The sequence below is a fragment of the Sorex araneus genome, chromosome 4, assembly GCF_027595985.1.
Source record: "Sorex araneus isolate mSorAra2 chromosome 4, mSorAra2.pri, whole genome shotgun sequence".
NCBI classification, from domain to species: Eukaryota; Metazoa; Chordata; class Mammalia; order Eulipotyphla; family Soricidae; genus Sorex; species Sorex araneus.
The window spans coordinates 162,996,130-163,024,016 of record NC_073305.1 but is presented as its reverse complement, the minus strand read 5'-3'; the positions used below and the strand labels follow the sequence as shown (position 1 = coordinate 163,024,016).

Here is a 27,887-nt window from a genome sequence, read left to right as displayed (position 1 = left end):
GTTTTGCAGCAGAATTTATGTTTGGGGGAATTGTAGACTTTCTGTCTCAGAAAGAGCCCAAGAATTTGTGGGAATGTTTCAGACGTGTGATGGAGACAGCTAAAATGAAGCCACTTGTAACAGCTGGCAAGGGAAACTAAGGATTCCTTTTTCATTACTTTCTGAGAACTCATTGCCAGCACCCCACCTACTTCATTAATCATTGCTAGGTAATGAAGTTTCCTAAAAGCCTAAGAGGACAGGGTTTGAGGATCTCCTTGGTTGGTGAATATGTAGGTATTTGGAGGGTCTGGGAATCCAAAATCCTGGAAGCTCTATATCCTTTCCCTATAGTATGCCATGTGCATCATTTCCATCTGGCTGTTCCTGAGTTTTATCTTTATATAATAAAGCAGTAATTTAATAAGTAAAAATCTTTTATTGAATTCTGTGAGCTCCTCTAGCAAATTTGTATGAACCCCAAGATGCAGTTTTTGGAACCATCAATCTATAGCCAGAGTAATCATATCATTCTGGGATTGTCCAGAGTTGAGAATAACTAATAAAAAATTAAGGTTAAAAAAAAAGAAAGAAAGAAAGAAAGAAAGAAAGAAAAAGGGGCCGGAGTGATAGCACAGCGGGTAGAGCATTTGCCTTGCATGTGGCTGACCCGGGTTTGATCCCCGGTATCCCATATGGTCCCCTGAGCACTTCCAGGGGTAATACCTGAGTGCAGAGCCAGGAGTAACCCCTGTGCATCACCGGGTGTGACCCAAAAAGAAAAAAAAAATTAAGGGTAAACCTTGATTTTCTCTTCCTGTATGATACTTTTCTTTCACCTACAACACTTTTTTTCTGACATTTATTATCACAGATGTGGAGAGGCTTTCTTCACAAAAGCAGTTTTCTGGGATACCAGCTGGGAGTGTACAGCTGGACTCAATTATCACATCCCCCACCAAAAGATATTGTCATATCCCACAGATTAAAAACTTTATCTCAGAATTCTCCCACCCCCAGTACAATTCAGACACCTATTAAGAACCCAGTTGTTACCTGTGTTTCTGCTCAATCTAGTCTTTAATGGCTTCCTCCTATGGGCCAAATTTTCTGTGGATGTCCCTCCCAGAATTTGGGGAAGCACTTAAACTTACAAGTCTTTTAAAAGACATATAAAAGGTACAGATGAACAGCCAGGTGAAGAGAGACATTGGATGAGGTCTTGGAGTATACAGAGTTGAGAGTGTGTTTCCCTCTTCTCTTCTTCATTCCCAGGAAACTGCTGTTGGGATTATATTAAGGCTACCTTAAACAGACCCAATGAGTTATTAACTCTATTTCAGCCTTTTCCCTCTTTGGAGAAGTGGAGGATCAGGAGGCTTAAAAGTTCTAACTTCTTTTAATATTGGTTTGTTCTTCAACCCCTATAGGAGCCTGCCCAAAATGCCTATTTATTTTGTTTTTCTTTTGTTTGTGAGCCATGCCTAGTGGTGCAGAGTGGGGAGAGAGGGAAGTGTTACTCCTAGGTGGCAGGGTCCTGGCTTGCTGTATGCAAAGTTTGTATTGGGCCTGTTGAGTTAACTCTCTACCCAATATCCTAGTGCTTTTATCACTTTGGAAGCTACAATGGTTGGAAGACTTGTGGCAGAGATGAGGTCAAAGAAAAACAATAGAACAAGAAATTGTAATGTTCTTACCACTTAGGACCTCTTAAAACTTTTAGAAGCACTGTACAAGGAGCCAAAGGCAAGACAACATATTTTTTATTACTTTGCAACTATCTGTATTCATATTATTAACATTGTCTTGTTTTGGGGAAGGGGGAGTTGACCAACCTGCTGTACCCAGGAATTTCTCCTGTCTATGTGATCAGAGATCAATTCCTGGCAGTGCTCAGGGTGAAGGGGAGAACCATATGCAGTGCCAGTGATCTAAACAGAGTTAGCTGTGTGCAAAGTAAGTGTATTAACCTCTACACTATCTCTCCGACCCCTTAACATTGTTTCAAAGTACATGGCATTGTGTTTTCTATCAATTATTTTTCAACTTAGATTTATTTTGCTTTTGGGGTCATACCCAGCAGTACGCAAGGGTTACCCCTAGTTCAGTGCTCTCAGCTGCATCAGGAGGATGATGCAGTACCTGGGAACAAATTCAGGCCAGTTGCTTATATAGCCTGCACTCCAGCTTTTTGAGGTATCTTTCCAGGCCACTAACAGCATTTATTATATGTTTATTTTTCTTATCTTTGTCTTATAACCTAGTTACTTTCTGTTAAGTCACAAAAAGTAGTTTCCCTGCCCCATATTTTGAGTTGAGAGAGAAAAAGCAGGAGAGCTAAAGTTAAGTCTGGTATTTTCCAGTATTTTTGGATGAAATACAGCAAAGTCAACTTATAAAATATTAACTTTTCCTATGGCTTGTTCACATATTTACACTTTTTTAAAGTATCTGAATATACATTTTCCAAGCAGACATAGCTCAGTTGTCCAATTTAAAATACAAATGCTGAGAAATTTGGAGACATGAACATTATCTGGGAGAGATTTTTCAAAGACTTGACTAGAAACAGCAAGGTTATACAAGGACACTTGGAAACAGAGGCTAGAGGAATTAGTGATTAGCAAATCCTGGAGATTGAATGGAGAACCTGAAGAATTTGAAAGGCAGAAGAGAAGCCAAAGTAAGCCAAAGATATTTGGGAAATGATTTAGTCCCAGCAAATTGCCATTATTTTCTCCTTTCTAGAGGTTCTTTGTTTAGTAAAGTCAGTTTTGTATTGATTCTCTTATATTTTGTGTCCATTATAGGGACAACTTTTACTTAGCTTAAATATATAATAGGATATAAACAGGTATGTTAAGACATATTAGAGACTGAGGCTGTGAGTTGTCAGCTTCTGTTTTTACTGTTTTTTGGTAAGAATCAAAGACATGAGTCTGTTAAGTCAACAGTTAAGTCATGCCTACCACACACCTGACCCAAGTTCTATTCCTGAAACCATATATTTCCCTGAGTATCTCCAAGTGCATCCCTGGAGGTCCCCCAGCACCACCAGGTGTGGCTCTTAAGGCCCACAGCACTGCCAGGTGGCCCAGTATCTACACACTGCAGAGCTCTAGCGGCATTGCATCCTCTGGGCCCAGTTCAACGCAAGGGCCCTGTTGCTTGAGAATGGGACCCCTGGGCCTTTGAAGCACTGCTTGGGATCCCACCACCACCACCACCACCAAAAATTAAAAAAAAAATTCACATGCATTATCTCTACTCCCGATTATCTTTCTTTAGTGCCAAATATTCTCCTTGTCCAAAAATTTAACTTCGAATATCATTCTGCATTTGTTGGTTACTTTGCCAACCCTAGTCTGTCTGTCTATGATGTGTTCACTGACACTTCCATTTTCTCTACTTTAACAAAGCAGTTATACAGTTTGCATGAAATATGCAATAAAAATATCTGTTATTTGCTCATTATAACCATGCTGCCAGACCCCGCTCCAGGCTGTTTCACTCGGAGTGCCCCAGAGTGGGGTGGGTGAGACCTCTCCCTGCCCCAGAGGACCCAGCCCCAGCAGCTGAAAACCTCCAGAACTTCATAGGACACACCCTACCCATACTCCAAGAGTACCAAACCACATTTGATGGGATTCAAAGTAGGAGGCAACCACCCTTAGAGGGAAATATTGTATTATTTCAGTTCTGATTTGGGGCACGGATTGGAGTTCAGGATGGAAACACCCAAGATATGGTGGCGGGAAGGTGTAATGGTGGTGGCACTGGTGTTTGAATATTAAATGTAATCAGATATTGTGAACTGCTTTAATAATTTTTTAAATTAAAAAAATAACTTATTATAATGTTAGTTTAAGGCAACTGGAATAACTATAATGAAATAACATAAGTAATAGGTTTAATAGGTGTTCAGTTCAACAGGAAATGCATTTTTTATGTCATTTTCAACTTTATTTCTGAAAGTAGGCCACTTGGTTTTCATCTATCATGTATTTTGTTTGATTCACTCTATTTGCATTAAAAATATGAACTAATAGTTATATAAGCTGTATATGCTATATTATATTACAGCTTGAAAACTTTAAGGCCATCCTGCCAATTTTCAAGATTTAAGGAACTCTGTATTCAAAGTCAAAACAAATAGAAATTCTAATCTTTCAATAATTGTGTCCCACATTTGCCCCCTTTCCCTCCCCTCTATTGATGATGATGTTGCATTCATGTCTGATCGTAGTGCTCCCTGGTAGTCGTCCATCAAGTTATTGGTGCCTCTGTATTTCCTACAGTGCACCCCATACCATAGGCCCCAATCTCTAGTTACATTGCTTTGATGGCAGTGGAGGAAGAAAAAGTAGCTCTTCTGACTGCAATGCTTTCACATCTTTTGAAGTTACAGAGCAGCTACTAAAGGCAGTTACAGAGCTTTCTGTATCTGGCCATAGTGTGCCTAGAAATCACTTTGTAGTGCCAGAGGTTAGAGTAGCTCAGTAGAGTGGTCAGGATTACATCTGAGTTTTGATTGTAGAATACTGGTACTTTGGCATGGAGCCATCTTGCCCCTAATAGCCGTCCCATTGGTCAACGGGTAGTTTTTACTTAGTGAATACTTCAAGAAAGTCTGCTTTCATTTTTGTATAATTGAAAGAAAAATCTTAGGAGGGGTTAGAGAGAGATTTAGACGTTATTTCAATCAATATTTCAATTTTCCCTCCTATTCAGTTGAAGTTTAAGCCTATATTGTGTCTCTCAGTCAAAGGTTTCTGGCAGCTGGTCCCAGAAGAATACTACAAACTGGCTAATTTTTCTTCCTCACTCTAAACCAGGGAACATGCTTATCTCAGATTCTAGATTTTGATGATTCATGATGCTCTCAATTATCAAAGTTGCTTTTAGCCGCAAAACTCTTTACTAAAATGTCTTAAAATTTAGGGAAATGCTTCACATTGTAAGAACTTCTGAGGTGAGGTCCTTCTAGGAGGAATTGTAGTGACTTTAACAGGATCAAAAGTATGTTCTGGCTTCTTTTGTCTTTTTTTTCTCTCATGGTCTCACATGGAAGCTCCAAGTATAACCTCACATAGCATAAAAAGGATGGAGGAAGATCTGACCCTCTTCTTTGTTAACCAAAGATTTATTTGGTTTTTATTTTTGTTAACAGAGATTTAACCAAAAGTTAAATCTTAAACAAGGGACATAGACTTTCACTGGTCAATTTATACTAGCTAATCTCACTGTTCCTAAACACTGTCATCTAACGTGGGACAGAATTCATTTTGTGTTAGTCAAGAAGGAATTGACTATCATAGGGAACCAAAACTGGAGCAATAGCACAGTAGGTAGGGCGTTTACCTTGCATTCGGCTGACCCGGGTTCAATTCTCCGTCCCTCTCAGAGAGCCCGGCAAGCTACCGAGAGTATCCCGCCCACATGACAGAGCCTGGTAACCTCCCCATGGTATAGTCAATATGCCAAAAACAGTAACAAGAAGTTTCACAATGGAGACGTTACTGGTGCCCACTTGAGCAAATTGATGAACAATGGATGACAGTGATACAGTGCTACAGGGAACCAGAAGAGTCTGTCACTGCACAACTCCTGCCATCTAATCAGTATTCTCTGCTAGTCCCTGTTCTTGCCCTAGCCAGGACCTGGATCTAGGATCTGGGGCTAACAACTTCTCAGAAAGTTAGCATCTATAGATTAAACTAGGTTGAGTGTGAATTGAGGCTTTTGGAGGGCAGTTTGTCATGTCACCCCTGCACAGGCTGTGCCTTTCCCTTTAATCCCAGACAGGCCCCAGGATGGTTTGCCTTACAGGTGGACTTTTTAAGCTCGCTAGTGCCTCTGTGTGGCAGATCCCAGAGCCTTCCTTATTCCAGATTCTTCCATTTCAGGTCCAGGGCTTTACACTGCTGAAATGGAATATTCCCTGGCAGCCCATGCAACCTTTCAGGAACCTAATATTCTGGAAATGCACTATTCCTTTCCTACAAAACCAGCCTAGACAATTTGGGGAATCTCTCCTCGGGCGCTCCCAGAATAGGACCAGGAGAAGATTGACCCATGTTGTCTTGGTGTTTGCCAGTTGCTGTGTTTACTTGCAGGTTTGCAGTCTGCCCTGCCTCCCAGCTCTGTCCTCAGTCTCCCCTGCCCCTACGTCCTGGAAACAGCCTTAGAAAGCAGCTTATTTCAGCCTTTAAGGCTAAGACTGCATTTTATGAGTCCTGTGTAGGTAACAGCTGCAGCTTCTTGGGTCACATGTATTTAGGAGGTCACTTGAGGACAGTGGGGTTTAGAAGCAACTTTCCAGATTACCAGCTGAAGCTGCAGGCTGCTATTTTAATTTAGCTCCTTTTGTACTCTGGTTAAGAGAGCCACATTCTATGAGTAACTTTTTATGGTGTCTTCCTTCCCTGGGCTTCATGTATTTGCTTTGAATAAATTCAGGTCATGTTCCTATGACCTGACTAATGTACATTTGAACTAATTTTTTTAGTAAATTGACTTTGGAGCTTGAAAGAACCTTTTTTATTTGTTTTTGTCTGTGTGTGTGTGTGTTTAATATACCCTGCTGTCCTCAGACTTACACTTGGCTCTATGCTTAAAGGGGAACCATATGTGGTGCTTGGATCAAACCAGAGTCCACCACTTGCAAGGCAAGTGTCTTACCTCCTGCACTAACTCTTTGACCTGTGAGAATCTATTTTTAAGTTACATTTTCTAGCAAAAAAATGCAGGCTGTAGATATAAATTGTAATTTCTGAGTGGCTAAGTTCTAGAGCAGCTTAGAGCCACAAACCTTCTGGCCTTCAGTAGCTCAGCCATAATCTCAGTCCTCTAGCACTGTTCTAAGTGGGTAGGTCAAAGTTTGTTTTTTTCTAGTTGTCTTATATTTCACTTGTATCACTTGTCATCCTGTTGATCTTCGATTTGCTCGAGCGGGCGCCAGTAACGTCTCCATTCATCCCTGTCTCGTGCTAGTGTAGCCCAATGATATCTGCTCGCTCCAGGAACAGGAAGAGCCTCAAATCATTCATTCATTCAGGATTTTGACAAAGAAGTCTGACCATCTCGTTGGTGGGTGGCCACGAGGTCTTTTGACATTCCATGAAATCCAGTCAGTAACAGCTCTAGTCCAGCAGTCTCTGAATTGCATTGCATCTTATATTTAGAGAATTAAATTGTAGTCTGAGTTGTCTACTTCTTGTACAATACTGGCTTCACCTGGCAAACATAAACCACTTTATTCCTATTAGAGTATTTATATTCTGTATATTTTTCAGATACATTCCTATAGAAAATGAAACTCATTTTGTAATTTATTTGAGAATAATATTAATACTAATTTAATACTTCACTTTAAGAATACACTTAGGAAATATATTTCGTATATTTCATCTTGGTTCTGCAAGATACTAATGAAGATCAAACTTACTTTAGTCTTTGTTATGTATTATGTTGACTTTTACATAAATTGGCAACTATATGTTGGAGCTATGACTGGACATTATAAATATATTTAAATTTACTTGCCTGTGCTATTTTCTGAAAAAATTAGAACCACTGTTTTAGTTGGAAAACTTAATGAAAGATAAGTCAGCAATGATGATTTTCAAAGCCTGGTAGAGATTTTATCAAATTAATGGGTTTTTTATTTCTCAGATAAGAAATATTTTCAACTATAATAATGAAATTACCTTGGTTACTGAGTTTTTTACTTACAAATTGATACAAAAGTTTATTAGGCTAATCTGATGGGAATTAAGGCTTGCAACTGACTGAACTGCCTTTTTTTTTTTTTGCTATTTGGGTTACACCCAGCGTTGCACAGGGGTTACTCCTGGCTCATGCACTCAGGAATTACTCCTGGAAGTGCTCAGGGGACTGTATGGGATGCTGGGAATCGAACCCAGGTTGGTTGTGTGCAAGGCAAACGCCCTACCCGCTGTGCTATTGCTCCAGCCCCTGACTGAACTGCTTTTATATTGTCTCAGAAGTTGGTTCATTAAAGTGTTGGATACATAAACATCACACCATGGCTTAAGAATAAATTTCCATTTCTTATCAGATACTGTATTTGTGAGTGACAGTAGGGAAAACTACCCAAAAAATATTATTTTAAAATAATGAAACAATTCTTGTATTGTTTTCGTCTGGATGGCTTTTTACTATTGTTTTTCTGTGTTCTAGAAAGGTATACATGAGTGGAATTTTAGTGCTGCTTCTGTCAGGGGAGTGAGGTAAGTTTTCTTGATATGTTTTGTTTGCTTAGAAGACAGACAGTTTTGCTGAAGTGTAAATGTTTTTAGGAGGATTTTCAGCTAAGGATAAAACTGCAGTCTTAACAAAGAACAAAATAATGCATGGATAGAGCTAGAGGATGTCATGCTCAGTGAAGTTATTCAGAATGAAAGGGATAGATATGCATTTGGTCTCTCTCAAATGTGGAACTTAATGATGCACATCCAGGCAGTAACAAAGATCCAAAGGCAACATAATGATGGAACTGACACACACAATGGAGTTTGGGGAGCTGGAAGCAAGAGGGAAGAATGGGAGATGGATACACTGTTGATGGGTGTGATGTCAGAATGCAGTCTTTCTATTGATAAAAATTTTCAACCTTCTTTAGTCTTACATTATGAAAATATTTGTAATGAATAATTCCCTGTCAGTTTATCTTTCCCTAGATGGATACAAGACACTAATTTTGTCTACTGCATTATGCCCCGTTATTTGGTAAAACTAAAGAGAACTCATTTTTAAAAGTCTTTTCCTGGACCAGAGAGAAGTAGTGCGTTAGATGTGCGTCTTTTACACAGCCAACCCGGGTTTGATCCCTGGCACTGCATATGATCACCAACTCTCACCAGGTGTGATCCCTGAGCACAGAACCAGGAGTAAGCCCTGAGCCCAGCCAGGGATGGCAAAATAAATTAAAATTAAATTAAAAGAACGGTCTTAAGGTCAGTTCTGAAGTGTTCTTGAGATTCACCTTAGTTCTGACATTGCTATCAAAATACCAGTGACTCAGAAAATGTTTCATTTTCATTTATCTTTCCTGAAAAAAATATTTTGTTAAAAAATTAAAAACCATAGGGCAAGTATATGCATACTTGTTTGCATAAAAAGCTCTTGGAAATTTCAAGCAGAATTAGTTGTGTTTGCTACTGTTTACTTCCCTAGTTGTAGAAATAGGAAAACACAGGCCAATTTCAGCAGATCGATTATGCAATACCCTGTAGCTTTTGGCATAAAAGTGATGGTTTTGTTGGAGCATGAACTAATAGAGCTGAGTCACCAATAGAGTTTTCCTAGTGAAGCCACCTGTTTCTTCATGAACAATCCAAGCATTAACTATCAGGATTATAGATTAACTCAGTATATGTATTTCCAATACATGGCTTCTCAAATGAAAATTTTCGCTTTTACTACTTAATTTTTAAAACCAGTGATCAGCAAGTTGCTCATTATTTATTGTTGCTAAAGCAATTCATTTAGGAAAACATAAGTTTCACTCTATCTCCCAGTGACTTAATTTTCTTTAAGTATTTCATCATTGTATAACCTTCGTTGTGATTTATGATAGAAACAGAATGCTTATAAGTGACTACTGGTTTATATGTTGGGACACATGAATTACAGTTTATGGCTTCAAAGAGAGTTAGCTTTTCTTGATTTACTCCTTTATAAAGAGATGGCAAACTAAAAGAAAATCTAATTAAGCAAGCAGTTAGTTTCGTATCAACTCAAAACTTAACTCACTTAGTCAATGGGCACATTTTGAGTACTTATCAAATACAAAGTTCCTGCTAAAGGATGAAAAATAACTAACATATGAACTTTGCTCTTAAGGATCTCCTAGACTAGTGTGGGAAAAGAATATAGCAATGGATGATAATAGACTGTGATGTGTAATTACCGAAGTTTGTTCTTAGAATTAGTCTTTTTTTTTTTCTTTTTGGGTCACACCTGGTGATGCACAGGGGTTACTCCTGACTCTGCACTCAGGAATTACTCCTGGTGCTGCTCGGGGGGCCTTATGGAATGCTGGGAATCGAACCCAGGTCGGCCATGTGCAAGGCAAACACCCTACCCGCTGTGCTATAGTTTCAGCCTCAGAATCTGTCTTTTTGTTTGAGATAGAAGTAGCAAAGGGAGAAAGGGTGAGGTCCTAGACCTTAAAAAATAATTAGAATCTCCTTTAAAAGTCAACTGTGATATGCTTCCAAACTGAAGGAACAGCAAAAGCAAAGGCATAAAAGAGTATTGGCAAACAAGAGCCTATGTACTACATCTGGCCCATTCCTGTTTTTATAAAGTTTTATTGTAACATGGTTTTGTTCATTCATTATTGTCTGAAGCTGTGCTTTGACAATAAACTTTAGTTATTTGGCTTGCAAAGCCTAAACTATTTACTTTCTGGACTATTAGAGAAAATGTTTGCCAGTCCTGGCATAAAACATCACAGCCTGACTGGTAAACTGAAAAGTGTTCCAGTTTCAGTAAAGTCAACTTGCTAAGAACAAACCAACTGTTAATCCACATTCCGCCCTACTCTAAAATTTCTTCAACAAATGCCATACTTGTACTGCTTCCCCACAATTGCTTATTTAGCTTTGGAAGCATTTTGTTGTTGTATGATTTTCATCAAATCATAGTCACCAAGGTTAAGCAGCCAGAAGAAATTTATGGTTTTTCTGCCAGCATACAGTGCAGGGCTTTAGTGAACAGAACTCCCTATCCAGGCTAAGGGGAGTAGCTCAGGTATACATAAAATACCCCCGGTTAGTCCTGTTTGCAGATATGAATAGTACAGTTCTCAGAATCTTGAATTATTTTAATATCTTGGTACAGTAATATCACTTTTTAAAGTACGGTGTAGAGCTGTTTATTAAAAATGCATTGACATCATAGTTGGATTGGATATAAAAATACTGTTATTGCACATCTGTAGAAGTATTGATATTTCATTGAATAATTCTTCTGGTTGTTTCAGTATTTCTAAGTTTGAAGAGCGATGCTGCTTTCTTTATGTGCTTCACAATTCTGATGACTTCCAGATCTATTTCTGTACAGAACTTCATTGTAAAAAGTACGTATTAGTCATTGTGTATGAAAAGATGGTTCTTACCTGATCATTATTTTTAATTAATGAGTGAGCACATAATGCATATGAAGAATCTTGGTTATATCAATATTTAATTTTGGCTAATATTTTGTAATTATATGGCATGTTTAACAGAAAAATTGGGGAGTTCTCTTTCATCAAAACTTAGTAATTTATTTCACAAGCAAAAGGTTAACCAAAACTAACCAGTTAATTGATTATAGCATGTCTCATTTTTAAAGACTCACTTAATTTAGTATTATCAAAATTTTTATTTATTCTTTGTAATCTCACCAGTATCTGTAAAATTTTTATTCTATTATTCTTTTGTGTAATCTCACCAGTATTTACATCTGTTGGTCTTAACTCTGGTTAATTTCAGAGTAAGCTGGTGAGCTTTACAAAGTGCCTGGCCTCTCTTCCCTGGAAAAGAATTGGACTCTGGTGGAGGTGCAGTCTGGGGCCCTCTCTCCACTCTGGAGAAGCCCCTGTTCTCTATTGAGCACTTCATATTCTCTCTCCTCTCTCTTCCCCCCACTCCCTTTTTCTCTCTCCTCTCCCTCTCTCCCATCCCCTCAAGACTTCCAAGACTTCCAAATAAAATCTGTTATACTTCCAAAAAAAGTAAGGTAAAAAGACTTAAAAGTAAGAAAGAATTCCTTGGGCTGGAGCGATAGCACAGCGGGTAGGGCGTTTGCCTTGCACGCGGCCGACCCGGGTTCGATCCCCAGCATCCCATATGGTGCCCTGAGCACCGCCAGGAGTAACTCCTGAGTGCAAAGCCAGGAGTAACCCCTGTGCATCGCCGGGTGGGACCCAAAAAAAAGCAAAAAAAAAAAAAAGAAAGAATTCCTTGTGTACTCTGGCCTCTTTTTCTGCTTATACATAAATTCTCAAGGCTCTTAAATTTATGATCATTGTAACATTTATTAAGTGCTATCTAAGGCCTAATATCTAAAGTAGTCTTGGAGTAACTGGTCTATAATCATTCACAGGAAATAGACATAAGGTCTGGGATTTGAACCAGGCACATGTTACTACAATCCAAGTGCCTACATTGCTCTGTGCTTCCATTCCTCTGTAGATGTTATATTCTTCTTAGAGGTGTACATATAGGGAAAATATTTGTGAGAAACCAATGGAAGTCTTCAGCCCATGTCTTAAAGCCTGCATTTAAGAGTGGAATTTTTTAAGTGTTTCACTTCTTGGTTGAACTTGCTTTAAGGTTTCATTTATCCTGGTATTTAATTTCCACAAAACATTGTGGATCTGGGGCTGAAGTGATATTACAGTAGGCACTTACCTTTTATGCAGCTGACTGGAATTGATCCCCTGTATCCCATATACTCCTGGCAGTGCATGGGAGACCATGTACTCAAAAATGATATATTTTTTGTTTATTGTCATATTTCCAACAATCAGAACAGATTTTGTCTTAGTAGACACTCAACATTGCATATATGGTAAGTGAATGGGTAGGTGTATGGGTAGGTGGATGAGTGTATGGATACAGGTATGGATAGTTGTATGGACTGGTAAAAAACAGGTTCAGAGATGACAAAAATTGTGCAAGGTAAACTTTTTTGTTGCAGTATAACCTGTTCTTTCCTTGGACTGTCAGTACTCAGCAGACTTGCCTATATCACCAGCCCCTGCTCACCTCATATTACCTCTCTTACTGTCTGTGAAACATGAGCATTTCTTCTTAGTAGATCAAACAGCTAGTTTTTCTGAGGAAGTCAGTTGCTTAGTGTTGTGATTTTTCTTGACTCCAAAATGGTCTTTAGGAAAACAGTATTTCACAGGATGACTTCCTGAAGAAAATCTTTCTCACCAAAAGATAGATGGCTTCAGTAACAAAAATAAAAACAAGCTGCTCTTAATTCACCTCAGTACTTCACATACTATTTATGAGACATCATATATATAGTATGAGGCACTCAGACAGAATATTTAGGAACTTTCGTATTAATATGAAATATAGTCATGCCAAATATACTACAAGATGGTTGACCCTAAGTTTAGAGACATCCTATTTTGGGTAATATTAGTAATAGCAAAATAGCTGGTATGCATGAGTTTACTGCGATAAACACTGTACAAGTCATCTTTCTAATAATTTATATGATAGATAAATATATTCCCTCATTTTATTATTGAGAGGGACTCAAAGATGGAGCTTGCCCCAGATCAGATAAACACAATCTTGATCTGATAGCTAGGTTCATATTCTTAACATTTCTACAACCACATCTAGCCTGAGTGTTTTGATTCGGTAATATATTGTTACTCTTACTTTAAGTTAGGCATTGTCAGAAATTTCTCGAAATTTCTACCAAGCCCTTTTCCTTTGAAAAGAATTTTTTTTATATTTTTACACATTTACTGATTATTTACTGCTTGCTTTTCATGACTCTTTTGACTTAATTTTTTTTTGCTTTGAAGCCCCTCTAGAGCATACTTGTTTACATGTAATATCATATGTATTATGAGTGACTACATACTCACTTCTGTTTTAGGTTTTTTGATATGGTGAACACCATAACTGAAGAAAAGGGAAGAAGCACAGAAGAAGGGGATTGTGAGGCTGACTCCCTGGAGGTAATGACTTATATTTGTGTTCCTCTTACTAAGTTTCTCTGTGGCTTAATGCGTCTTTTGTTTGTTTGTTTGTCTGGTTTGTTTTCTTTTTAAAAGGTTGTGGTTTGGGCTATACCCACTGGTATTCCTGGTTCTGAGCTCAGAGGTTACTCCTGGAGGTGTTTGGGGACCATATGCAGTGCTTGATTGAACCAGGATCATTGCATGCAAAGAAAATACCTTAAACCCTGGACTGTCTCATGGGTCCCTCTCTGTGGCTGTTTTATTTAAAAAACAAAGAAACAAAAAACTTTTTTCAATATTTAGGTAGTATGGGAGTTTGTTAGGTATATAATGTTTGAGGTGCAGGGATTCATTTAGAGACAATAGGCTTTCCTTTCATGTTATAAGAAGCTTCAAACATTTTTTTTGATAAAAAATGAGCTATGAGAAATACCACAAACAACAGAACATTCTTATTGGTTTTAATATTTTATGTATTGATTGTGAGTACTGTTCTTTATATGCAAGGGTACTGACTCCCCTCACTCAGTACTTGGTCACAAGGCTTTTAGACACATCGAGTCTCTGCTGAGTTTTGTGCAAATCATATAAGCAAGATCCAGCAAAAGTTCTGAATACCAGAACTGTTTGTGGTTCTCATTGGCATGCTAAACTGAGAATCAGAAACAATGGAAGCCTCAAAGTAGAGAGAGGAGATTATGCCAATCACTGGAAATGCTGCTCCTCTCAGCTGAGTCTTTATGCCTAATGAGTATAGCATTCTGTGGATACCTACTTAAAAGCAGGGTCTGTTTTTCTAAAGACTGTGTCTTTTTTTAGGACTGTGACTTTTTTACTAAGAAGCACCTTCCACTTCTGTAAAGACCAATGAGAATCCTATGAGAGTACTGACTATAACCCTTGAGCATATTCAGTGTCTGAAGAATGACCCTCTTCTAGGCATGCTATACTTCATCCTTGACCCAGTCTTTCACTTGGGACAGAATAGTGAATCCATGAAATACTGAAAGACACATTTATTTTGAATGTTAAAGTGAAAATGAAAGACTAGAGCACTAGCCTAATTGCTATACATACTTATTAAATGAGTTTGAAAATGTCATCTCATAGATACTAGAATATTTGGGGGTATTCCCAAATGGTGATCAGGGGTCCTTGGGACCCCTCCCAGTGTTTTTCAGCCAACCAAGCCAGTGTGTTTCAATGTAAAAACCCAAAGATGCAATGTTGCTTGGCCCAGCAGGACCAGGAATTTTCTGGGACAACCCAGCGGTGTTCCAGATCCACATCTGAAGATGCTTTAGAGGGCTTGGAGGGACCCTGTATGCTTGGACCAAGAGTCAACCTCATTCAAACAAGGCATTCATCTTGACTCCTATGCTATCTCTGTAGCTCCTGCACTAGAATTTTTATATAAAGCATTCAAGTAGTAGGGGGACTGTTAAGGGGAAATAGAAATATCACAGCCAATTGTTAACTGTTTGTACTTACATTCAAATTACCTAGTTCTACTATATCTTTAGTATTCCCAGGTAAGCTAAAGGCTCTTTTATTGCTTTTCTAAAAAATGTAGGATAAGCCTAATTTGGAAACAGATCTACACCTCATGCTTATTATCTTATTCCCCAACTTACTATTTATAGGAGTAATAGCCAATACTTTTTAAAAATTCATTCATTTTTTAAACTATTTTTATTGAGATACTGGAATTTATAGTATTATTAATGGTCCTTTTCATGTATATATAATTCCAGCACCACACCCACTGCCAGAGAACCTGCTTCCCTCTGTTAGTATCCCAAGGACCCCTCCCACCCTCACCCCAGATATAAAGGCAGTTCTGTAGACAAAATCTTCAGTTCTAATTATTTTGACCATTTGATGTACCTTTTTGTTATCTTTTTGTTGTCTGTATGTGTGTGTGCTGTGTTTTGTTTTCGTTTGGGGGCCACACCTGGTGGTGCTCAGGACTCCTGGTCCTGTATTCAGGGATCACTCCTATTAGTGCTCGAGGGACCATAATGGGTGTCAGGGGTCAAAACTGGGTCAACTATGTACAAGGCAAACACCTCCTGCTGTACTATGTCACAGACTCCCATTATGTTTCTTTTTATCTCATATTTGGGGTAATTCTCTCTCTTTTGTTTACCTATTATAGAGGTGGTGAGATATATATATATATATATATATATATATATTTAAGTGAATAGAGCCAATTTCTTGGAGTTCTACAAAATTGTAGCACTGTAGCACTATCATCCCATTGTTCATCAATTTGCTCAAGTGAGCACCAGTGACGTCTCCATTGTGAGACTTGTTACTGTTTTTGGCATTTCGAATATGCCATGGGTAGCTTGCCAGGCTCCATGCAAGCAGGATACTCTCGGTAGCTTGTCAGGCTCTCTGAGAGGGGCGGAGGAATCGAACCCAGGTTGGCCGCATGCAAGGCAAACGCTCTACTTGCCGTGCTATTGCTCCAGTCCCCACAAGATTGTAAAATTTAAAAATTAAAATTGCAAAGGATTCTGTGCTAAAATGTTTTAAGATTTACTTGGAGTAGATAAATTCTATAAATGTGAAATTTAGTCAGTGGAAAGTATTACAAAAAATTCAAGAGGAGAATCTGATTAGGCTTGTAGAAGCATAAAAGTGTGTTTTAAATTTTAAAAAGGGGAATTTCGTTGGGGCTGGAGAGATTAAAGCAGCAGATAGGGCACTTGCCTTGCATGAGGCTCACCAGGGTTCTATCTCCAGCATCCATATGATCCTCAGAGCTAAAGACAATAATTCCTGAATGCAGAGCCAGGAGTAATTCCTGAACATCACCAGGTGTGGCCCAAAAGCCAATAAAATTGCCAGCCCTGAGTGAACTGATCTGAAACAGGGGCTCTGCTGATTGCACTCAATTACAGGATTAAAAAAAAAAAAAAAGCACAAAATGAGACCAATACCCAATGACAGTAGAAACAAGATCCAGAAGAACTTGCCACAGCTGTGAGGGGAATGTAGTTAGGTACGAGAAGGGATCACTATGGCAATGATAGTTGGAAATGATCACTCTAGACAAGAACTGAGTGCTGAAAGACAGTAAAATGATATTTATATAACTTTTCGGTACCTGTATTGCAAACCATGATGCTGAGAGATAGATCAATAGATAGATAGGTAGCTAGCTAGAGAGATAGATAGATAGATAGAGAGAGAGAGAGAGAGAGAGAAGGAGGTCTCTGCCATAAAGGTAGGGTGGGGGAGGGTGTTGACACAGGAAAACTGGGGACATTGGTGGTGGGAAATGTACACAGGTGAAGGGATGGGTATTGAAACATTGTATGACTGAAACCCAATCATGAACAGCTTTGTAAATGTATCTCACAATGATTCAATAAAAACAGGGGCAAGAGGGAGGGTAGACAAGACAAGGATCAAAGAATAAGAAAATAAGAGAGAAAAGGGTGGAAGGGTGGAGTTGGGATGGAGAGCCCCTGACTCTCCATCACATTCATAACATTAATGAATGGATTCAGTGCTGTTCTTGGGTTTGAAGATGATGACATCTCTCTTGGCTCTCCCTTAACTGGTTTCCTCTCATTGAATAACCCTTCATAGCCAGAGTACCTTTAAATTATGAGTTATTAAGGAACCTTAGCTTATGTGTTTTGGGTAATTTAGAATATCTATGTAATATACTTAATTGCTTTTCTTAGATATTTTTAACATTCTGAATTTGAATTCTAAGTATTTGATTTAAATGAGTTCCTTAAATAGTTTCAGTATCAAAACCAAACTTGAACTTAAGCCAGTGTCATAAAAATAGTTTCTCCTTGCCATTCTTTTCAGTATAGAGTTCCTTTGAGATTTCTTTGTACTGTGATTGATATTTTTACTCATATTTCCTGATCTGTACCTCAATCAGAGATAGAATTAAAATTGTTGATACCTATATCCCCGAAGTGTTTAGGTGGCTCAGTTCAAAACAAAATTGATCTGATAGAGAGGTTAGGTATTCTTTATTATTTCTAACTTCTTTTATGGTACCATGTGTCAAAATTGAGTACATGACTGTCATTGTGTTCCTTATGATTCAAATCTGAAGCTAATCCCTAGAATTCCTGGCCTTTTGAAAATCTAAACACTAGTAAATGTTTGAGAGTTTGCTCCGGCTCCAAGAACATGCCTGAGATAGACATTCTCATGAGGGTTGCAGTTTCCTCTATGACCTGTACCAGAATTTAATCTTCAGTTTCTTAGAAATGTCCAAAGCATTGTTTCTCACCTTAAACACTATGTCATGGAAAAGTAGCATTTGAATTAAAGTATAAAAAGAGAGTTTGGGGGAAGCCTTTGTTTTAATATTTGAAGATTTATTTGGTGGTTCTTCTCTTTCCTGAATCCCGATCCTGATTCAAATTTATAGCAATATAATTAATGTCAATCTAAAGTGTGATCTACTAACTCTTGTCATAACAAATATTTGTGGTTGTATAAATGACAATGACTGTAGGGGCTGGAGAGAGGACAGGAGGTAAGGCACTTGCCTTTCATCCAGTACAACCCCAGTTCAATCCCCAGCACACTAATATGGTCCCTTGATTTCCTGATCACCTCCAGAAGTAATCCCTGAGCCTAGAGCCAGGAGTGAGCCCTGAACACAATCCAATATGGCCCAAAATCAAAAAGAAAAGAGAACCAAAACCTGCATAAAATGTTCAAAAAAGAGAAGGAGGGGAATTGCATTATCTTTATTATTTAAATTGTGAAGTTTCTTTGAAGCAGGGTAATTTCAAGGGATTTGACCCCATTGAGTGGTGGTCAGCACCCCACCCACCCAGCCCACCCACATATGATTAAACCTGCCTCTGAAGAGGTTCTGAGCCTGGATAAGGAGCCTTGGGTTCTTTTTTTTTACTTTTCCAGCAATTTTATAACTGCTCAGAGAGCTGGACCAAGCACGTTTTACATACAGAAGGCTCTCCATGGTTCCTAGAGCACTTCCAGGGAGTCATCCTAATTCCTTACATTGTCTTTATCTGGCCCCTTCATTTCATTCTTTGGTACTTCCCATCCTCAAGTCTTTATTACTTCTCACATGCCCTGGTCTCCTTCTCTTGTGGTTATTACACTTGCTGTCATCATTGGAGAGATCTCTCACGCAGATTAAATCCAGTGTCTCCCCTAATGAAAATCCCTCAATGCTCTATTGTAACGGCTTTCTGTAGCATGCAGCATTTATGTTTTTATTCCTCCATTCCCTGCTGTCCCTTTATTGTTGTTGATGCTGCTATTGCGATTACTAGGGTCAATACATGCCTGACTTCAGTGCATTGGGTTGTGGTATTCACTGTGGGTTGCACATCAGGCTGCAGTGCTTGCACACTTAGTCTTGGTGCTCTCTGAGGGTTTGCACACATACTATTTAGGGGTCTGCATTCTGGTTGTAGTGTTCATACAGGAGTAGTTCATACACGTGCTCACCTGTGGTCACACTTCCTGGTTGTGGTATGTTTAGTTTCAACTCTCTACAGAGGTCATATGTACCTGGCAGTGGTATGGTTGGAAATTGCTTGTGGTACTATTAGTCATAGCAAAGCTGCCAGGATGGGCTGGGTGTATGGCACCAGGGACTGAACTTGCAATCCTACACTTGAAAGGCTGCCAGTGTAAGCCACTGAGTTGGTCCATAGGGCACCCATACCACTTTTTAACCTTCTGCTGATACTCTTTTCCACCTACCTTGTAGTCAAACAGTGTCAAACTATTTTTTATTTTCTCTGCAGCTAAGCTCCTCCTGCCTTTAGGGTTTACTGTAGCCTATGCCAGATAGTTAAAATTCCAAAACAGGACTTTGGCTCTGTTCCCCTTACATAGTCTCACATCATGCCAGCTGTCCAAGCAAAAGAAAGGCAATCAGATTTTGTGGGAGTTGAAGCTGTAAAGTGACAAAGCATACTTGTTGAGATATATCTTAAACTGGGGAGAAACGAGCAGATAATGAATTAGAGGGACAGAATGCATAAATGTTGGCGTTTGATTGGCTTGGAGACTGTGAAGTCTATGCAGAATCATTAAAATCATGAATACCACAATCAAGCTGAGTCCAAACCATTACCAGTCCATTTTATTTTCATCTTTTATTTTCTTTAAAAAAAGATCAAATTACTATGGTCAATTTTTGCTCAATATGAAATATGTTGCCTTTTTTCACTCCTCTCCTAAACATATCTTCCCCCCACCCTTCCCTTCTTCATTCCTCTTTCCTTTTTACTCTCTTTCCTTCCTGTGTGTGTCTGTGTGTGTGTGTGTGTGTGGTCAGCCATCTAGTATTAATGGAACTCAATGTCTTGCCCATGAGATGCACCACTTGTGTTATCTCCCAGCCTCTCTGTCCTTCTTTTATATATTTGTACTTATCTTTGGGCAGGGGGGATTGGTCCACACACTGTAATACCCATGATTTACTCCTGACTGTGCTCAGGAATCAATCTTGGCAGGCCTGGAGGACCATATGGGGTGCTGGGGATAAAACCCAGGTCAATTGCATGCAAGGCAAGTACCCTACCCACTTTACTATTGCTCTAGCCTCACTTTTTGTCCAAAAAAGTGACATTGACACTAACACAGGGCAATCATAGCAGTTGATCCAGTGAACATAAAGAGAAACTTTATCCTTTGTGGGAGTGGAGTGGGAACAAGGAAGATAAAATGAACATTTTCATGTGATGAGGATGGTCAATAGAATGATGAAATACTGCACTGTTTCCTTTTTGGATTAGTGAATTTTTCATTCCTTTTAATCAGCTATAAATCATCACTAGCACATGGGTTATTTTACTTTGCCATTTGATTTCAATGAAACACCCTTCATGACTGCTTTATCTGAGAAAAAATCCATTGTATGATATGAGTACCATCATTCTCTGGGGAGGAAAAAATATTATTTCTCTGCTAACACAGATACCGTGGTTAGTTATGGGTTTTTTGCAAATTAATTGGCAGAATATTAACAGGAGAAAAATTATGGTTATTTTTGTATGTGGGAGTAAATTAAAAGTGGTATCTGCAACATTATAGTTGAGTTTATCTTAAGTCTTCAATAGACTTCCAGGAAAAGCAAATTGTGTGAAGTTAATGAGAACCAAGTATGTAATTGTTTGACAAGGTTTTTATGTCATTTATCATCCAGGAACAAGTGGTCTTAAACATGCCAAAGAGGGTATTATGGCTGTTATATTTTCTCAAGACTTAAGTCAGGAAGAAAAAACAACTTTTTTCTGATTTTTCTTATTTTTAAAATCATAAAATCATTGTGTATTCATTTAATGTGTATTTGTGGGTCCAAGTTAATTTCTTCATTCAACAAATATTTATTGACTAGCTACTGTGCAATGCACTATTTTAGGTGTTGCAGATACTTAGAATAAGAAAACATGCCTATCCTTAGTGAGCTTACATTCTAGAGAGAGATGAACAATATGAACTATAGGTAAACTACACACATATACATATACATATGCACACACACACATAGTGTGTTTGATAATAACTAGTTTTAGAGACAACTAAACAGGGAGCGGCTTATTGAGACAGTAAATTTGATTTAAGATCTGAGGGAAGAGATATATATCAAGCTAGGCATTTGTACCTACAGCGTTATCAGCATTCTTTTTAGGCTATAACAGGGTTTTAATGATTTTTTTAGCATTATTTATAAAGAAGACAATCCACACTGAAAATTAACAGCTACTATTTGGGTCTTTGAGGTGACTTTTCACCTTGTGTAATGAAGTACTAGGATAAAGTGCCTCAGCTTCAACGAAGGTGGTGATTTGACTGTGGGTTTCCTGACAACAGTGTAAGACTAAGTGAATCACCACTTTGTTTTTTGGTCTTGTTAGTATTGTCATTCTACACTCAGTCTCTCCTCAGCACCAGTGTAGACTGTTGTAGGATACTAACAATAGAGGGGTGATTCTAGAAGCATTTTCATCATTGCTTTAAAATGCAGTTGTTTCCCTTAGCAACAACCTGATTTGCCATCTTATTGCCATAGAGATAGAATGCAAAATGTATAAGCAGGATAATCTGACTTATTATTTGTTAAAAAACACTCCACCCACCACTATCCCATTTTCTCTGTGTCTGCCATTTAACAAGCCCTATCTTCTTTTGGCCCTTCTCCAGCTTTGTTCTAATTTTTCTGGCTACCACACAGATAATTCAATTAGACTAGTCTCCTAAACTACCTTGTCAGTTTATATTTCTGACATGTAAGAATAGAAAGGAGCAATAAAAAAATCGAGTAGCTATTCTGTCACTGTCACTGTCATCCGGTTGCTTATCTATTGACTAGAGTGGACACCAGTAATGTCTGCATTCGTCCAAGCCCTGAGATTTTAGCAGCCACTCCTTACTTGTCTTTTCTAACGCTGCCACATTGGAGGCTCTTTCAGAGTCAGGGGAATGAGACCCATTATTGTTACTGTTTTTGGCATATTGACTTCACCATGGGTAGCTTCCCAGGCTCTGCCACAGGAATTTCCTAGACTTGAGAATTGCACACACTGAGATGTAAGAGACCAGAAGGGTGCCATCAAAAAGAGACCCAACTAGGAAAACTCCAAGCCACATTGTACTCAAAATAAAAAATTCCAAAGACAGCAAAAGCATATTAAAAGCATAAAAGATCGATATAGAATTTCCAAAAAAAATCTCATAAGATTCACAGTAGATCTCTCAAATGAGACTTTGCAAGTCAGAAAAAGGGAACAGTGGGATGTAGTATAAAAACTCAACGAAATAAACACATTACCAAGAATGCTGTATTCAGCTAGATTATCATTCAGATCTGAAGGAACAGTACACAGCTTCAGGGACAGACAACAGCTTAGGGAATTCATAGACTTGAAACCAATTTTACAAGAAGCATTAAAGGAGCATCCAGGTCATTGGCTTTTTTGTTTGGGTTTTTTTCCAGCTTTAACTGCAGTATTTCTATTTTTATTTATGCTTATTAAAACACTGTGGTGATTTACTAAGTTATTAATAATACAGTTGTTTCAGGCGTACAATGTTCTAACACCAATCCCACCACCAAAGTGACCTTCCCTTCACCATTGTCTCTAGTTTCCCTTCCTCTAGCCCCAGACTGCCTCCTTAGCAAGCATGTAACAAATTTATTTCATAATGCCTACTCCAAGAAAAATTAAATGAATGGCAAATGCATTTGTCAGAAGATAAATCAATAAAAGTCAGTTTGTGATGCTATATGAATTTAATCTATGTAAATAAATCAAAATCGTTTTCTACAGTATAATTAAAGCCTACTCTCATTTACATAGGTAAGTTTTCAACTCTGGTATGTAAGATATATTTCATTACCTTCCATTTTGAGTATCTTATGGTAATAATTCTGTCTTCCCTGCATTAATTAAAACTATTAGAAAACATCACCATGCTCTGAGTACCATATGGTATACTGGGGATTGAACCCAGATTGAGTGCACTCAGGCAAGCACCTTGCCTGCAGTATTATCTCTCCTGCCCCTTCGATAATATATTTTACAGTTTACTTGAATTAGGTGAGACCTACAACTGTAAAATTTAGTAAGAGTGAAGAGAACTAAGAAAATTTAAAAGGGAAAATCAAAATAGACTCGTAAAAGTGTTTTAGAAAGGATATATTGAAAAGACTGATAAGACAGAACATTCATTATAAATGAGATGTTAAGTCAGTATTGAAAATACATGAAATCTGTTAGCAAGTTAGATGTATACCTTCCTTACTCTAGTTGATGGCAGCCATAAGTACCATGAGTGAGTGCCATACTCAGTGTCACAAACTGCTATTATGTATGAGAATAGTTTAAAGTTATGTTGGTTTTATTAAAAGTCTTATTTTTCTTTTTTTTTATCTTATTGTTAATTTATTTGCATATCATTAATAATAAATGGCAAGAAGTATTTTTCATAATTATTTTGGGCATCTGTATGGTTTTGTTGTGGTTGTTGTTGTTGTTGTTTTGATCACATCAGGTCTGAAACAGGATTATTTCTGGCTCTGTGTTCAGGAGTTTCTCTTGGAAGTATTTGGGGGAGCATGTGTGGTGCTGGAGATCAAACGTGGGCCCTCTGTGCAAAATCCTCTGGTCCCGTATGCTTTCTTCTCACACGAGGAAGAGTCTGTTCAGCTCTTCTGACCATTCTTTTATGGGTTCTGCTATTGATTTTTTTTTTAATTTTTATTAAATCACCATGTGGAAAGTTACAAAGTTCTCAGGTTTATATGTCAGTTATACAATATTCAAACACCCATCCCTTCACCAGTGCCCAAATTCCACCACCAGAAACCCCAGTTTACCCCCCGCCCCCACCCCCTACCCCCTACTGTATAACTAATGAATTTCACTTCATTTTTTCTTTACCTTGATTACATTCCATAATTCAACACAAAACTCACTATAGTTGACATAACTCTCTCTCTCTTTTTTTTCTTTTTCCTTTTCCATTTTTTTTTTCTAATTTTTCCCCCTCATCCCCCTTCCTGCGCCTCATAGTATGGTGTACTCCACGCCACGTTGGCCAGCGTGGGGCTTTTGCTTAGCTCATAGTCCAGAGGTGGCTGTTACATTAAGAATCTTCAATATTTAAACAAAAACTTACTGTTATTATTTGGAGTTTCCCCCCCAAGTCTGACCTGTTCAAATGGAACCCTTTCACATTGATGACAATTATAAATGTTAAGTCTTGGTTTTGGATTTCTGTATAAAGTCCTGGGAAAATTCTGCCAGAAATTACATATTTCCTCCGTTAGCCGGCGTGGGGCAAAGGCTTAATTCACAGTCTCCATACATGGGTGCAAGCACTTGCTGGAACCCCAATTCCTAAAGCTGTCTCTGGTTCCCGCTTGTTCCACATCCACCGGCTCTGCAGGGGCATGGGCGCCCGGGCCGAAAACCCGGCCGGCCGGAGCCGAGCACGGGCCCGAAAAGTCTTATTTTTCACTATGATTACTTCATTAGGATTCAACACTTATACCAAGTAAATAGTACTTTAAAACAGGAATTGTCTTTTGATGCTTTATATTTGTAAGGGAAAATATAGCTTAGCAGCTCTATCAAAGCTTATGTATTCTTCACTCTATATACGTAAATATCCTTGTGGCAAAACTCCTTTCAACAAAAAAGTAAGTTTGAATGTTTTGTTTCAGCACCTGGTTTTTTAAAGTTTTTCATGAGATTTTCTCTAGCTTTATTAATTGAGCAAATAATCACTAAGAATTATAAGCCAGATGCTGCTAAAACTAAAGATAATACACTTTAAGTATAGAATACTCTTTTAGAGAGCTGTATTTATCCTGGACAAGAGAAGTCTGATAAAGAGAAGAGTGTTAACTGCATGTGAAAGTGACGGGGAGATGGCTTTAGTAGCACATCAGAACCAGATTCTTAGCTAGTTTTTGAGGATCAGATAGAAAGTTCAGGAAAGCATCTTAGAGGTTGGTCTTAAGAATTTTCTAGCATGTAGAAAACAGCATGTGCAAAACAGCATAGTGATCTTGGTGAAATTCACTGGTACTTTTTTGGACACTGAAAGATAAAATCCTGAAGGGCACTGATGCTGTGCCAAAGCTTAGATTTGATACTGAAAGGAATGGAGATGCCAGTGAGACCGTAGTGATATGACTATGAACCTAGTTCCCCCAGGTAGTTTGGAAAGTTCTTCACTAGATTAATGGGGAGCAAAACCATGAAAGAAAAGGGCAGGGAGACCATTTAAGAACTCATTGTCTGTGTTGTAAGCCATAATGCCCAAAAGTAGAGAGAGAGTATGGGGAATATTGTCTACCATGGAGGCAGGAGGAGGGTGGGAAAGGGATGGGTATACCAGGGATATTGATGGTGGGGAATGTGCACTGGTGGAAGGATGGGTGTTTGATCATTGTATGATGGTAACCCAAACATGAAAGCTTGTAACTATCTCACGGTGATTCAATAAAAAAAAAGCCTTACAGAATTAATTGATACAAAGGAAAAGAAAAAGCAAAGAGGTCCTGATCCAAAGAAATGGCAGTGAGGATAAACCTGACAGCATGTGACAATTTGATATTAAAAAAAAACTTACAGAATTAATTGATACAGAACAAAAGCAAAGAGGTCCTAATCCAAAGAAGTGGCAGTGAGGATAAACCTAATCGTATGTGACAATTTGATATGATAAGTATGAAAAAAAAAAGGAACAGAGTCTAAAATACTAGATATCTTCTTAAATACGCTATAGAATACTCACTGGATATTGACAGTATCCTCAAGTACTTTTGCAACGCTGCTGTGTGGAAATAGAACTAATACTCATTTTTGTAAGCTTTTCATTTTGTTCATCTTCTCTACAACATTAATTGTCAAAAGAACACAGAATCTAGTTTAGAGCCATGTTTAAGTATGTCAGTTTTGACATTTTCACTAGAAAAGATTTCAGATCATTTATAAATTGATGAAACTAATGAGTCACCTTACCTACCATGCTCTGAATTATTTTTATTAATTTATTAAAAGCTTTTTTTGCTCTTAACTTGCAAAGCCCTATGAAAAGGTAAATTGCTGGTAGAACTGGATTCAGTCTGTAGGTTTTGGTACCTTTGGTAGGGCACACTGGCAAAGATGAGCAGTTGTGGTGATGGGCCTTGACTGGGTCCTGGCTGGTAGATTTCCAGCATTTCTGGCAGAACTTGTTAGAAATCCACAAAACAGGAATTGTGTGGGGGATATTTGGGCTCCCACAGATGGCAATTTTGGACTATTTGTCATGTTTTTTTGCTGGAACCTAGATTTATATTCTAGATTGCAGGATATTGCTAAATGGTTCCTGCTTTCTGTTCCCTTGCCCTGAGACATAATGTTTTAGTGTCAGGGCAAAGGAACTGGTCTGCTGCTTGGTGTGACTAGGACAATCTTCACCTTTGTGTTAGGCAGCTCAAAAGGAATAAACTCTGACATTATAGTCTACCTAGGAATGAACAGTCAAGAGTACCCTTTTTCCTTCACCAGAAAAGGGCTGTGATAGGAAAGTCAGTATTCACTCAGCCCTGGCAAGGTATTGGGCATAGTTTTCCAGAATATAACCAGAGTGCACTCACTATAACTTTGAAACCTGTTGGAAATTACTATCCATGACATCATGTACATCTTTATCCTCTTTGGCAGTGGCTGATCAGGAGGTGCATCACAGAGAGTTTGCAAAATGATATGATTAGCATGTGTAGGTAGTTTATCCTTTTTACTTGTTTTATTCTGTGATCTTTCTTATCATATTTTGTTTTCTGCCGTATCCGAGTGAACTGAGTAAAATTTATTTTTATTTTTCCCTAGTTAGGACTTAATTTCTCAAGGTCATATTTTACTGTCTCACACCCTTATTTTTATTTCTACCTCCCAGTAGTCTTGCTTGTATGCTTTTTAATAAGCCAGTCTCCATGGTATTTGGTGGGGGCTGGGAAGGGTGGCATTCTGCACCTGGCAGTTCTCAGGGGCTATTCCTGTCTGTGTGCTTAGAGATTACTCCTCGTAGTACTCAGTGAACTAGATGTGGTGCCAGAGATTCAAACAAGGGTAGGCTGAGTACACGGCAAAATGCCTTACCTCCAATCCTATCCCTCTGGTCCCTCAGTGGATTTTGACCTTGCTTGCAGCTGATGTCAGTTTGATTTCTGGCACCATCTTATTCCCCAGACATTACCAGTCCACCCCTGAAGGCTCTTGAGCCCCATGGAGTCTGGTTCTGAGACCCTCAGCATTGCGAGGGTGGCCTCAGAAATCCCTGACAGGGCCTAAAAAACATCACAGCCTCGGGCCTCTGCACTGAACCCCTCACCTGGTTGGCCAAGTATCTCCAAAAAGAGCACCCAGACCTCCTCAGACCCAACTTCCCCCACCTCTTCAAAAAAAAAAAAAGTCCATGATTGTTGGTTACTTGAAAGTATTAATTTTTGACTTTCCAATGTTAGAAATAATTTTTATATGTGCAGTAGAGGGGAGTGGATCAAGAGTGGGCCTTACTCTTATGAGACATACACTCTACTATTAAACCCCATCCTTGATCCAGAATTAATTTTTTTCACGGCCAACTCAAGTCTTTCTGTGAGATGAATCTAGCTTTATGGACTGCTAAATTTATTCCCCAGTAAAATGTA

General features: G+C 38.5%; 1 protein-coding gene across 2 annotated transcripts in view; it reads left to right on the top strand.

The window, feature by feature from the left end:
- MAP3K5 (mitogen-activated protein kinase kinase kinase 5) overlaps positions 1-27,887 on the top strand; it is a 251,880-nt gene that overhangs the window by 155,829 nt on the left and 68,164 nt on the right. For both annotated transcript variants that reach the window (XM_055136320.1, XM_055136321.1), the window contains exons 12-14: positions 8,182-8,231; positions 10,991-11,086; positions 13,621-13,702. In XM_055136320.1, the coding sequence (XP_054992295.1) occupies positions 8,182-8,231; positions 10,991-11,086; positions 13,621-13,702 (228 nt within the window). The remainder of the gene's footprint in view (positions 1-8,181; positions 8,232-10,990; positions 11,087-13,620; positions 13,703-27,887) is intronic.